This window comes from Bos taurus, chromosome 1, assembly GCF_002263795.3.
Source record: "Bos taurus isolate L1 Dominette 01449 registration number 42190680 breed Hereford chromosome 1, ARS-UCD2.0, whole genome shotgun sequence".
Classification (NCBI taxonomy): domain Eukaryota; kingdom Metazoa; phylum Chordata; class Mammalia; order Artiodactyla; family Bovidae; genus Bos; species Bos taurus.
In genome coordinates, this window is record NC_037328.1 from 58,339,232 (window position 1) to 58,353,935 (window position 14,704).

Below are 14,704 nucleotides of genomic sequence, written 5' to 3' on the forward strand. Positions count from 1 at the left end.
TTCACAATGCAAAAATGCAAAGTTTATTTTCTTAAATAAAATACTATATTCATATCTATACAAATAATTATTACAACCATTAAAATGTTACATTTACCAATAAAAATTTCAAAACTTTAAACAAGAGCATGGTTCAGAATATTCACACCCTAATACAATGCATTTGTAAAAAGATGTCAAAATAAACAGGACCTATTCTTATTTACAACTGTAGGACAATCCTGGCCATATTATACATATCTGCTCTGAATTCATTACAAAACAAATTAGTTCCCATTAGAATTATAAACCAGGTGATTTACAGTAATAGGACACAGTGCACAGCAGACAGTGCTGGCATGGGAATAGATACAAATATTACATATACTGAAAGCACTACAGTTAGGTTTTTTCTGGTGACTGCCCTACAGTAAGCTTCTCACCCAGTGTATCTATAAATAATGTGTGAAGGTAACTATGTGCTCAGACTTCTCCACCCACTTTTACTGAAATGAATATATATGTGTATATGCGTGTGTGTGTGTGTGTGTGTGTATATATATATATATATATATATCTCCTGTTGAAAGTGGAAGCAAATCTTTTCTTCACAGTAACACAACTGCAGCATTTTAAGCAACACTGTCTGGTCCCTTTCTTTTGGAAGATCAACAGTTCAATTCCCCCTAAAAGTTACCAATATAGTCAAGTCCAGTGCCTCAGTGACCTCACAGATAAAAAATGGTTTTAAGACTTAGGGGGTGGGGGAATAGAGATCTAGAAAAGTGAAGAGGGGATTGACATGGAGTAAACTTTAAGTTCCTATGACATAGTATGGTGTATACCTGTACGTAACAACTGAGGGGGAAAAAAGAATTATTTTTTTAAATGTCAAATTACAAATGAAGACTTATCTCCTATGCCTCATGAAATTCCTAGTGACAGATTATGTAGTCATCCAAAATAACACCACTTTCAACATTATCCCCAACATTTTCAACCCGGGTAGGCTGTTTATGAAGCATCTGAACACATGCATGCACCAGAAAAAGACTACAGTTGACAAGGTTTGTGCAAATCTAGAAATAAGAATATTGAATGGCCACCACATACCAGCTCTGAGTTTAAAAGGAGTCTTGCATCTAACTAGTAAATTTTTCTAAGATCAGCATTAAAGATGGCTCAGAGAATGATAAGGCAACAGTGAGAAACGTCAGCTGTATTTGTCATCTAGGTGTTTGATTACACAGCGTGTACCAGGCTGGTCCTTTGCCGGAACAGAGGAGTGGGTGAGCGGTATGTTCCAATGGCTGGTCCTAGGACCAGAGGCACAGTTGCAGGTAAAGTGCAGTTTCCGGGGAGAGGCATGTGGGCACAACTGGAAGTTCTGTGTCTAAGAAGGTCCTCAACACTTCTTCCCAGAACACCTCAATCTGAACTTGATGACCCCCACAGACTCTAGTAGAAACACTCTTAGGCTCACACAGAAGTGTAGAATACAGGGAGAATATGATTAAGTAATAAAGGACCCTCTCCTGTTGAACTCACAGGGGAAGGAGAAATGGTTTCATTCAGCCAAAAAGTTATCAGAGAAGAACTAATTTCTGGCCTTTAATTTGCATAAGTGTATCAAAAACCATCACTTACTATTACTGCCCTCTGGAAGTACACAGCCATAGGTGATCAACAAATGCAGATTTGGAGAGAGCAGAATTAGAACAATGACTGCCAGGTTCCTAAGGATATCAACCCAAAGCCATCTGATTTTGGTACCACCTTTGCCCTTTCTTTACTCCTCCATGGGGGAAAAAAAACAAGCTCTCCAAAACAAGGAACAAAACTATATGGCACGTTAAATATTTTCAGTTAATCTTGAATTACTTTTGTTTTGAGGAATTCTCTTTGCCCCTTAATAGAATACAGTGATTTCCAAAGCTAGGTCTTTGGGAATCATTGATTTGGGAGTATGAGTCGCTATTATGCACTGATCCAATGACGCTGGGCCCAATAAATGTTTCAAGGCAGAGGAGTAATCATTCTGCTAAGGAATGAGTGGGTTCCCTGCCACTTGACATGGAGCAGACAGAAGAAAATAAGAGCCTAGGTACTTTGCATCAAAGGAAGGATACAGCTAAGAAGAGTCATAATCTTTTCTCAAGTTCTAAAAACATCACTCCCATTAAAATGTATTTCCACACTTTTTTGGAGTGTAAATATCAGCCTCTCCATGAAATGGCTAATGTTAGAAGGCAAGAGCAGGGCAAATGAATTATCTTTAAAATATTTAAATAATTTGTATATTAAGAAGGCTAATTTTAAAATGAGTCAAATCCTCATTGCAGTTCACCCTGAAGATTCCCTCCTCATTCTTCTCTTTCTACAGTTCTGACACATTAAGTTTTATAAAGCATGATCACTCTGGAATGCGCACTCTTTACTGCATGATCCCTCTGGAATGCACACTCTCTACTTAGAAAAAGGGTACCATTGCTGGAACACCCCAAAGGTCTTAACATAAAAACAAAAACAAACTTCCTGGAATAGTATAAAATATCCCAAAACAACTTTTATGTACCAAAAAGAGAAATGACATCTTTTATCCATGATTGACACATTAGAAATTTTTGCATGATAAGAAATATGAAATTTTTTACCCTATCAGAAGTTGCTGTATTAAATGTTTAGAGGAATCAACATCTTCCTGAAATTGATTCCAGGTGATCAATAACACTATGAGAGAAATTATTTAATCAATGATTCACTTATGCTTCATACATGTTTGTGTATTTCTAGATTACAAATTTATCTGTAGAAATGATTTTACATTCTGTAGACATATATTAGCAAGCCACGAATAACATTAAATTTACTATAACCAAAACTATGTTCTCTGCCATGTTTGCCAAAAAAAAAAATCCATATTGTTATATATTAAATGATAAATTTCCTTGCCCAATTCATGTAGCTCTAATTATCAAATACTTAATACTGCTTAAACCTCATATAATCATGCTTATAAATCAAGTAAGATTACTGTGCTCTGAACATTTTCAGAATTGAGTTTGTATATAAACACATACGTATGCATCTGTCTGTAAGACAATTAAAGCTATATGGAAGCAGGGGCCAAATTATTTGCAGATGGTCACATTTTTCCTCAGAGGGTCAAATAAGCCTTACTTAGGGATAGAGACTCATTTGGAATCAAAGTGTTGTACGCTTGGAATGAAAGTTCTGAGGAATGTAAATATTATCTCTGAAGAGAGCTGAGCAGAAAAATACAATTGAGACAACAGAGAAATACTTGCAAGTACCAGGCTTGAGGCCTTTCCACTGAATGTTCAAATTCAGCTTCTCCTTGGCCTGTTACCTTAGTTCTGATTTTACCTAACAGTCCCCAGTTTTGCAGAACTCAACAGCCACTGCGTGTGCGCGTATGTGTGAGTGCACGTGCGTGCACAGAGGGAAAAGAGAGGAAGAGAAGGTAGGAAAGAGAGAGAGAGGATGAATAGCTGAACACTCTAAGAACAGTTCTTGAAACTGGCAGATTAGACCTTTCAAGTACAAGGAAAAACTTGAATGTTAAAGCTTAAAATTCAGTTAAAATAAGTTATAAATGTCATATTTTTTCTCAATTAAACGTTTTAACTGTTTACCTGTTTTCTTAAGTAACTTTTTCATGAAGCTCTCCTATTTCTCCCCATGACCATTCTGAAGGAAGAAAATACAGACATTTTCTTTCAGTATATTTTTTGCGCCGAGGAGGCGGCCTCCGCCAGCAGCAGGGGAGTTTGGTAAGAACAGCGAAAGAGGCACAGATGACCCTTTTGCTGAGACCCTTTTGCTGTAGTAGAGGTATTCACTAGAGTTAGCTGCTCTAACCAAGCCTTCTGTGTGTGTTCAGTCGCTCAGGCCTGTCTGACTCTTGTGATCCCATGGACTGTAGCCCGCTAGGCCCCTCTGTCCATGGGATTTCCCAGGCAAGAACACTGGAGTGGGTTGCCATTTCCTTCTCCAACCAAGCATTAGGAGGCTTTTTTTTTTTTTTCCCAAATGAGAATAAAACCAAAACACTGGTCCGTGGGTTAACTTTGTTAACAGAGCAGACAGAACAGTTTATATCTCCCACTCCATTCCATTTTTGGCAGAATATAACAACAAGCAATGGGCTTGAAATATGAGTACACATCAACTGTTTTCTTAACTTTTAATAAAGTTTTCAAAATGCAATACATGAATTTTGAATATATATCTTTAAAATTCAAAATTCATTCTTAACTTCAGTGGGGCTTTAAAAACAACTCTATATCAAGTTCTACTCTTCAGCAGGTCTCAGGTGTCAATTTCCTATTTTCAGATCGCAGGCCTATTTTGAAAGAGCTAGTTTATACCTTAAAATCTATGTCGAAGTACACACACACTCACACACGTGAACTTATAAAAAGACAATTTTTTGAAGCACCATTTCACATCTACCATCAGGAAAAGCAATGAACAAATTCATCCTCTCATTGTAAGTCTACAATGAAGGGTAATAATGCAATATACAATGCCATATCTTGAATATAAATACCAGTAAGTGAAAATACTGACAGAGCTTAAGACTCTGTTCAGAAATATTTGAAAAGTAAGGCTCAAATAACTGTTGATTCCAAACACACTATTAAGTGATCAGTCCCTAATGATTAAACAAATACCAAAGAACCTATTTCAAGATCAAATAGAACAAAGAGAGAATTCTACAACAAAACTCAATGAGTGAAACAATCCTTAACTGAACACATGCAAAACCTCACAATACAACTGGCTATCATCCTTATGGCCTGATGCAAAATGCAAGGACAAAATGGAAAACATCTACGTACTCTGCTGTTTAGCTTTCCACTTTTAAGGCTACTTGTTTAAGGAAGACCTTTGCTTTACAGGACCTTGGCACATTAAAGGATAAAATCACTGGAGATGGTGACTGCAGCCATGCATTAAAAGCAGCTTACATCTTGGAAGGAAAGTTATGACCCATCTAGACAGCATATTGAAAAGCAGAGACATTACTTTCTCAACAAAGGTCCATCTAGTCAAGGCTATGGTTCTTCCAGTAGTCATGTATGGATGTGAGAGCTGGACTATAAAGAAAGCTGAGCGCAGAAGAATTGACGCTTTTGAACTGTGGTGTTGGAGAAGACTCTTGAGAGTCCCTTGGACTGCAAGGAGATCCAACCAGTCCATCCTGAAGGAAATCAGTCCTGAATATTCATTGGAAGGACTGATGTTGAAGCTGAAACTCCAATACTTTGGCCACCTGATGCAAAGAGCTGATTCATTTGAAAAGACCCTGATGCTGGGAAAGATTGAGGGCAGGAGGAGAAGGGGACAAAAGAGGATGAGATGGTTGGATGGCATCACTGACTCAATGGACGTGAGCTTGAGTAAACTCCGGGAGTTGGTGATGGACAGGGAGGCCTGGCGTGCTGCAGTTCATGGGGTCGCAAAGAGTCGTATGTAACTGAGCAACTAAACTGAACTGACGGTTCCCTAATTTGGAAAACAAGACATGGAATTCAGATAATTTATGAATTGTTATAATTAAGGAAGAAGCTTCTACCTAAACCAAACCTTGGGAATAAAGCTTGATTCAATAACTCACCTATTTGCTAACTGCTTGAGTTGAATCACGGACATTCATTCTACATTAATTCAACACCTGCCATGGGTAAGAGACTGTTCCAGAATACACTTGGCCAGCATTTGGTTACAAGCCACTGTGTTCTACTGAAATGTCTGTATTGTTGGAGAGCAACTCCACTATCTCAATCATCTATTTTACAAATTGTCAACAATCAAATTTAAAATCTAGGTGATGACACCAGGATGACTTCTCCCACCTTCCAGTCGATTAGTATCTAGAGAATGTCAGATTATAAATCAAGCCTGAAAATGTCAGTCTGCTTGGGCAATTTAAAGCGCACACCGTGCAGTTAAAAATGAAAGATAAATTTTTTTTGACAACCTAGTATGTGCCTCATCTCTGACATGGCTTCCCTACATTCAGAAGATAACTGGCAACTGATTAAACAAACACAAGGAGATACACTCACACACTCTCTCTCTTCCTGTGCATGTATGTGTGAACACACATACAAATACATGTGTAATCTCACTCGTTACACTTATGTTTAGTCAATCGGTATTTAAACAGCTGAACTGCAATCATGACCTAAGATATGGCTTATGTTGTGGGCAGGTCTGTTGGAGGACTGTTTGGAAGAGTCTGAGGCAGAGGAGTTTGCTATCGTAAGCAAAGGGGACATCGCTGAGCCATCAGGAAGAGCTGTAGCTATTTCTGGAAACAAAGATGTCATATTAAAATTGGATAAGTGAGAGTTGGTCATGTGCATTGGAGGCATGTCGGGGAGAAGAGGAAAACTCGGTTGAGCAAAGCCAACAGGTCGGGGAGGAGACAGAATTGATCCAAATCGGTTATTCAAACTTCCACTGTTTACCTTCTCTGTGCTGGGATTTGAGAACATTTGATTAGGAAAATAGGGGATTGAAATATCATTGGACAGTGTGGGATGAGCAGGAGAGTATGGGGGATAGAAGGAGGGGAGAGTATTTTGGGGATCCACAGGGATGAGGGCTGGGGTTCGAGTGGCACTAGGCTGAGTAACCTGTGGAATGAAAGAAGCATTAGCGTTTATTGGCGGGTTCATGCCACCCTCGGGGATAAAAGGAAAACCAAAATTTTGTGATAGTGTGTGCTGGTCAGGCACTGAGTTATCATTAGGTACTTGTGGGCTATCTGGCATGAAACGAACAATACTTCCTCTCTTTTCTGCAGCAGGTTGTTGGCGTCCAAGAATCATACTGCCGCCAGTAGACAGAGGAAGGTGAGGAAGACTTGGATCGAAGACATTGCTATGTCTTGGGTTTCCGGAGCGAGTCCTTTCAGGTGGACGAATTTTGGAACCGCCGCTGTCTGGCAACGGATGCCTTGATCGCTGGGGAACTGAAGAACTGGTTTGACGTACAGGAGGCCCTTGGTCAGCATTTCCGTGAGACGCAGACGGATGCGGCAAAGCTGGCCTTGCAACCCCATGCATGTTGGTTGTGACTGGAGGGTTCATGTGGCCCTTGGTCCCATGACTGTCAGTAATCCTCATGGGATTGGATTTCTGTACAGAAACATTGGGACTCGTGTTTCGACCCTGAATATCTCCTGAAGACGAAGAACTTGAAAACGGAATATTCAAGGTGCTGTTCCGGGTGTTAATTGCGCCCAGGGACATGTCACAGCTCTCCCTACTCTGACTCTCACTGTCCCTTCTAATATGGACACTTTCATGGCTCGGGGGACAGTTATATTCAACTGCAGAGGAGGGACCACACTGTGTATTCCTCTGATGTTCTGAGAGGGATCTCTGACTTCCAATGACCTGATCGCCCAGGTGAGGGGCAAGTAAACTCTGCATGAAACTTTGGTGACATGTATTTTCATTGTCCCTTGTTGGGATAGCATTTCCTGTTGGGATGCTCTGAACTGGTGGATAAGGTAATCGCTTTTGGCGGTCGACTGGTGGTGGACCAGGGTTTTGACTAATACGAAAAGCTTGGGGCTGCATACTCCTCAAAGATGATACAGGGTTACCTATTTCATTATTTCTTGAAGACTGTACTTCAAAATTATTCTGGGGCTGCTGACTGGCTCCACTTGGTTTAAATGTCTGACAGTCAGAAAGGCGGATATCTGAGGCAGTATGGTCCACACGACCCTGCATATTATGAATGGCTAAACTCTTGTTTCTGGGAACATCAAGGTAGCTTCTCATTTCAAGCTGATCTGAAACTCTGGAACCCTGAATCGATATACCCATTCTCTGCTCTGAATTAGAAGATGTTTTTCCAATGAGTGCCTCAGCAGAGTAACTTGAAACTCTGTTTCTCTCCGGCCTGTGTGGAGCACAGGTCATGTCTGAAGGTCTCGTCACAATACTCGATTGGGATGCCATTTGCTGCTCTATGCCTCTTGATGTCAACAGCCTCTGCATTGGATTATGCCCAGATACGTGTTCAGAAGAAACCCCCGGAGCTTGCTGCCGGCTTCCCACCTCCTGCTGGTGCAGAATATCTTGACTGAGGTGGTTCTGGTGGTTCCGGCTGGTGGAAGGGTTTTCACAACTCTTCTCTGCCTGGGAGCTTCCAAAATGTTGCTGCATCTGTTGCTGCATCTGCTGATGGTGCGGGTGCGGCTGACCGCTCTTAGGTCGGGATTGGTCAGTTCCATGATGCTTGGGTTGTAAAGACAGCTGAGAGGCCTGAGTGCCCTGAACAAGATTCCTCTTTTTTTGCATCTGAACTTCCTGTTGCAGGGTTCTCTGTTGGTGGACGCTGTGGGCCTGAGAGTGGACAGAACTCTCTGCGTGAGGTACGTGACGCTGCAGCTGATACAAGTGATGCCTCTCTCTCAACTGCCCTGCTTGCTGCTGCTGCTTTAAGTAGACGTGGTTACTATGCAGGTGAGGTACCCCTTGAGCTGGAACATGTTGCTGCAGGGCCTGCAGATGTTGGCCGGCCTGGGCTGGCTGCTGTTCAGCAATGGAAGCCTGCGAACCACACTGAACCTCGGTCTGCCTCAATGCGGGGACCACAAAGTTGTTACTAGGCGGAAATAATCGAGTAAGGCCGTCCCCGTGTGCTGGGTTGCTAATAGGCACAACTGAGTTTGAAGAGTTGGGAGGAATCTGACCAACCATCATTTGAGTTTGATCGGAAATGCTGTCTGGAGTTCGGCTCATCAGGGACAGACCTTCAAGCCGGAGGGCGGCTGGCTGACAATGCTTCTGACGTTTAGCTGAAGACAGTAAAAGGTCATCCTGGACAGCACGTTTAGTAGAGTCTTTACGGCTTTCGTGACTTGGCTTTAAGAGCGGCTCTTGAATTGGTGTGTTTGGTACAGTACCAGCCATAGTATTTAGGTGTTCTTGGGAGTATTCAGTCATCAGGGATGGTCCAGGAGGCTGATTGCCATAGGAACCAGATGAAACTGTCAGATTCACTGTTGTAGGAACAGCTGTTTGCTCTGAAGTTTGGGATAAACCAGTGCAGCTGACCAGAGGATGGCTGAGGGTACTCTGGTGAATAAGATTATTCACACTTAAACTGGTGATGCTTGGTGGCTGGGAAGTCGAAACCTGTAAAGAGGCATTTGATGTTTTCATTCCTACAGAACAACTTGGTTTTTCAAGGGGCCTATCCACAGTGGCTTCAATTGAATCCTGAGAATTAAATTCATTTGGTGTTGCTTCTGCCTGTCCTGGACCACTCTCTTTAGATATCTGTGTTTTGAAAGGCTGGTCTCCCTCTAAAGAGGATGCTTCAGAAGGCTTTGAAGGAACTTCCCGTATATCAGCTGGTACCTGAGTACCAGCTCTTCCCTTCTCAAGGTTCTCCTGGTCAAAAATAGCTCGTGCTGCAAGAGCAACTATATCAGTTTGCTCCACAAAGGTGCAGCTGTCACACGTATTAGTCGCTGCATTGCTGGTGACGTCCTCTCTGGCTGTTTCAGGAAGCATAGATGCAACTGAGAAACTACGACTACTGCCAGAGCTGGTCGACATGGGAGAGTCAGCCTGCCTACTGGTGAGCAAAGAACCATTAATAACCTCCTGGTCAGGGATGCACGAATGAGGCTGTCCTGGGTCTCTATCATCACTGCTCATCAGTAATAGCTCCTGTTTGGGATGCAACTCAACATTTGAATCAACTATTTTAGAATTTTCTGAAGAAAAGTCAGGATGGTCCACCTGGACTGAAAGAGATGATTTCTGAGGGTCTTTTTCTTTAGCAAGACCAGAGAGCAGTGCAGTTAAACCCTGCCCCTTTAAGAGACCTGTGGTTGGTACTGTATCTGATGACGCTTGCTGAACCCTGCAAGGGTCAGCAATGACTCCCACTTCAGAAACACAGTCAGTACTTGTAGTGCTCGTGGTAGATGACAAGTGAGAAACCTGAGAGACCAAAACGGGGGCATCATCCGCAGAGGAAATCAACACGTTGGCTGACGTGCAGGATTTGGCAGCATCTGGCAATGCCAAACTACTCGGTGGCGTATCCTGAGATGTCTCTCGTTGTGAAATGGGGAGAAAATCTTTGGATTTTGCTGGGGCCATTGTAAATTGTTCACTTGTTACAGATTCTTGGGAGGGTGGGCTAGACTCTTCGGCTGACTTAGATTTGGGTACAGACTCAGGCATCACTGATTCAGAATTCAGAACATTCAAAGAATGTGAACCAGAAACACTTACACTATTTGTCTGGGACACAATGGCAGATGGTAACACACCAGGGAGGCTTTCCAGAAGTCCATCATTACATGATGGCTCTGCGGAACCTTCAGTGCTGGGGCCATCTGACTTGCCCACATCTCTGACTGCATTCAGGGAGCAGGCTGACTTGTTAGTGGCTAAGTGTTTCTTGACACCCGGCTTCTTATTCAACCTTTTTGCCTTCGTGTTAGGCACACAAGCCACAGTGTTCACTGAGGGAGTAGTCACTAGGTTGTAAGTACTGGGTAGTGTGGCTGAATTATCTGTTGTCATGGGAGGTGCTACAGTTGTTAATGAAACACAGTTAGCTGGGGTGATTTGACTATTTGCAGCAGTTTGAGGATGGACTGGCTGGCTAACAGACAACTGTACACAGCTTTGCCCAGCCATCTGTGATATGCTTTGATTGAGGCTGGCCAAAGCGCCAAAGGTATTCAGGGCAACATTGGTATTTGGATCTTCGCTGGTGGTGGGCTGAATAATTTGCATAGGGGTTTGATTTGTAGTTCCTGATGAAGACATCACAGGCTGCAAAGCAAAGAGCTGTCCATTTAAAGAAATGGTTTGAGGCTGCTGTTGGCTGGATACAGTAACAGAAAAAGTTTGTGTGGAATTCGACGCTGATAAAGATGTAGGTCGTGGTAATATGTGGACAAGGTGCTTTCCTCCAAAAGTCTGCGGGGTGGAAACATTTTGCACTGAATTGTTAGATCCTATGATAGCACTGGCTCCATTGACAGGGAGTCGAACAGAACCGGGAGGTGGAGCAGAGAGAAGTGGCAAAGTATTCTGGTTAGCTGCCTGGATGATGACTATCTGCTGACCTACCGTTTGGTTGGGAACCTCTGCCCTCATCACTGTTGGGCACGGGGTGGTGCTGGGTGGTTGAAGAATGATAACATTCTGATTAGCAGGAGCTGCATTAACAGCTGACCCCACTGGCTGAGCCATCTGAATCACCTGCATGGCAGAATTCAATGGGAGGATACTTTTTGGAGGCTGAGACTTAACTTGTGGCTGGGTGATCAGTGGCTGCATAGGTAAAGGTGGACAGGAAGGCAAGGTTACAACTACTTGCTCCACTGGCTGCCCCTCTGCTGGAAAGGAATTATTCAAGCTGATGCCTGGAGCCACACATCTACTGTGGTTGGCTGTGGTGGGGCTAGTGCCAGACTCATTTAATACCGGGGTCACAGCAGAAGACGGTGTCTGGCTTAAGGGCTGAATAGTGTTTCCCGCCAGTTGCAAAGTAGTCCACGTTGTCTGTGTGTTTCCAGCTGAGGAAATTCGGGTAAGGCTATTCATGTTTTTCAAATCTGCAGTACTGACAGCTGAAGAAGGCAAAGAACAAGAAAGAGTCCAACCACTGTCCATAGGGTTTGCAGAAAGGGTGCTTACAGGCATGGTGATCATCCCTCCTCCAGGGACAGACGGGGCCACCACCATGGTAACACTTGCGGAGTCTGCACCCTTGCTACTGCTTGCCATACAAGAATCACCAGCAGGTCTGGGAGGCTGGGAGCAGACTGCGGTGGTGACGGAAACAACCAGGGTGGTTTGAAGATCACTTCTGTGATCCTGTGTGCTCCGGCAGGACTCGCTTCCAGGCTGTCCTTGAGTGGCAGTTGCTGAGCAGCTGGAGGAGATGCTTGTGGCACAAGGGACCGTTTTCTTCAATACTTGGGGGCTTTCTTGCCCCTTCTTATTTTCTGAAGAATTTTGATCATTTAGACACGTGTGCGATGAACAATGCTGGGGTGGTTCAGGCCCAACAGGAACAGCGACCAGTGAGCTGCTGGTGGGACCAAGCACACTAGACTCACTTTCGGAGGTGGAGAGCTCAAGAATGTTTTGAGCAGAAAGAGCAGCAGGAAGACAAAGAGGAACAGGCTGGTTGGCAGCCAATGCAGAAACCGTGGTCTGATGCCATGGCTTGTTTTCAGAAGGGTAAACTCCAGAAATAGACACAGGAGTCACAAGATTGCAAGTCCTCTGCACTGGCACCACATTGGCAGTTTGCTTTTGTAAATTATGACCAACATTAAAGGTTATCCCCTGAACAGCTGTTCCCTGGCTGTTTCCACCAGGCTGACTCCCATTGGAATAAACAATGATATTTTTTTGAACCTGGTCACTGGGAATAACAACAGAGACCTTTGAATTTTTAAGATTTCCTTTCCAGTGGATTGTGGGGTCGTCATATAAACATATGTCATTTGCTTTTAGTAATTCAATATATCGGCCGTTTTCTTTTTGAATTTCTTCCAGTTGTTTACGTAGCTTTTTAATTTCTTCAGCTATAATATCAAAAAGAAAAAACTTTTTAAATTACCTCTAAATGTCAGTATTTACATTAATTTAAGAAAGAGCTGTATACTGAGCTACTGAATTCTAATTTTAGCAGCCTAAATACCTCAACTGAAATCTTCAGCTCTTTTACAATATAAGTTCTTTCTTCTTTTTAGAATGGTATCTCAAACGTCTACTCAATCCTTTTAAAGGTACATATCTTTAAAGATCAACAACTCAAAGGTCAAAAATTACTCATAATGTAGAAATCTCAAAATTACCGAATTCAAAATAGGGCACCTGAAAAGGTGAAGCAAGGAAAAACATACTGCTATCATGGAAACATGCTAGGAAAATAACACTGAATATCAATATAGTAGCATTTCAATGTTAAAATAACAAACATTACTTATGGTGGTAACAGTCTTTTCCCCCTCCCCCAACCGACCACACCTGCCACCCAGCTTGTGGAATCTCAGTACCCCGATTAGGGACTGAACCCATGTCATGGCAGGGAAGTTCAGAATCCTAACCACTAGGCAACCAGGGAACTCCAGACAGTCTCTTTTATAAATGGCTTTGAAACAGCAGAGACCAAGTAGAACATGTAAGAAGTAAGGTGGGAGGGCGATAAGAAGGCATCAGTAGTGAAACTTGCACTCTCCTCGGTAGGGCCATGTTCTCTACTGAGGCACGAAGATGTCTGTGATGCCCTAAATCATTTTAAAAGAGACAGCCTCACTCATGGATCCTACTAAGGGTTAGGCTTGGCTGTTGGTACTTATGCTCAGTGACCCTACATAGCTCCACCTGCCTTGTCATAGTGGTAGGTATTCACCACTCCCTCCGCCAAAGGCAGCTGATCCTCAAGGCCAATACCCTACATGGTAGCCTGAAATAAAAAGTTCTGTTCCAACAAGGAGGAGCTGAGACTATCAAATTGCTTTCTCAGGTATTTAAACAGGAGACACAGAAGAAGGATGCCAATGTGCTACAGACATCAGAAATTAAAGGACAATTATCATGGACTAAATAATAAAGATGATTGTTCTCACTTACTGGACACTTACTATATGCCTGGTACTTTGCATTCACTGTCTCATTTACTAATAATAAAAATAGTAACAACAACAGATAACATTTATCAAGCACTTACTATGTTCTGGGCTTTACTCTAAGTGCTTTACCTGTGTTATCTCTTTTAATTCTCATAACGAACATGAGATGGGAACTACCTTTGTCATCACTTCTTTTAGATGTAAAAAAACAGGTTCAGAATAAACAAATACTTTGTTTAAAGTTGACCAGACAGATGTTACAATTATCCTCATTTTAAGGTAGAGGGACTGAGACCTGGAGCTGAGTAAAGGAAGCCAAGACTCACACCCTGGTGGTCCTGACCCCCAAGGCCACTGCTGTGGTCACTGTGCGAGACTGTCATGGACAGTGAGCATGTGGAGGAAGCTTTTGGGACAAGAAAAGAAGGGAGAGCAGAGGCACACACACAGAAAGGATGATGACAGAAACGACAACACAATCGGACTTAAGGGGCCTCAGGTGCCCCCCCAACTCCTGGTCTGGCTATTCAGCTCCTCTTGAATCCCACGCCACTTGAGTTTCTCTTTTCCTTAAGGTAACTTGATGGCCTCAGACACTGGGCTATGAAACCAGAGGAGCCCTCATTAGAAACACTCTAGCCTTATCATCCCTTTTGTGGGTGCCAAACATTGACTGGTTACCAAACATTGATTATGTATCTAATTGCCTGACAGCAGCATAAAACAGGACCTGGACCATAAACGACAGCTGGCTGAGGGGGGTGGGGTAAGCTGTCATCTAACTTAAAAGTAAACAAGAATTCGGAGCGCTGACCTTCTAGATGTGCTTTCCAGTATCCTCCTCATTTCTTACAATAATCACTGCTTTGCATCATCTCCACCTCAATAAATTCCGCCTTTGTTTCTCTCCTTTCAAGGTGACCTACTGAGTTGTCATAGGAGATTCTCTCTCTGCTATTCTCAGAGACATAAATCAAAGATGGCTCAAACTGCCCTACCCCTCAGAGCTTTATATTTGCCTGGGGTATATTTCTTTTCAGCTGTCATAAGAAACCT

At 42.8% G+C, this 14,704-nt stretch overlaps 1 protein-coding gene across 3 annotated transcripts in view; it reads right to left on the reverse strand.

Annotated features, from left to right (window-relative positions):
• USF3 (upstream transcription factor family member 3) overlaps nt 1-14,704 on the reverse strand; it is a 52,812-nt gene continuing 38,108 nt past the window's right edge. For all 3 annotated transcript variants that reach the window (XM_002684777.6, XM_005201359.5, XM_010801140.4), the window contains one exon: nt 1-12,598. In XM_002684777.6, coding sequence (XP_002684823.1) covers nt 6,168-12,598 — 6,431 coding nt within the window. In that variant the 3' untranslated portion in view covers nt 1-6,167. The remainder of the gene's footprint in view (nt 12,599-14,704) is intronic.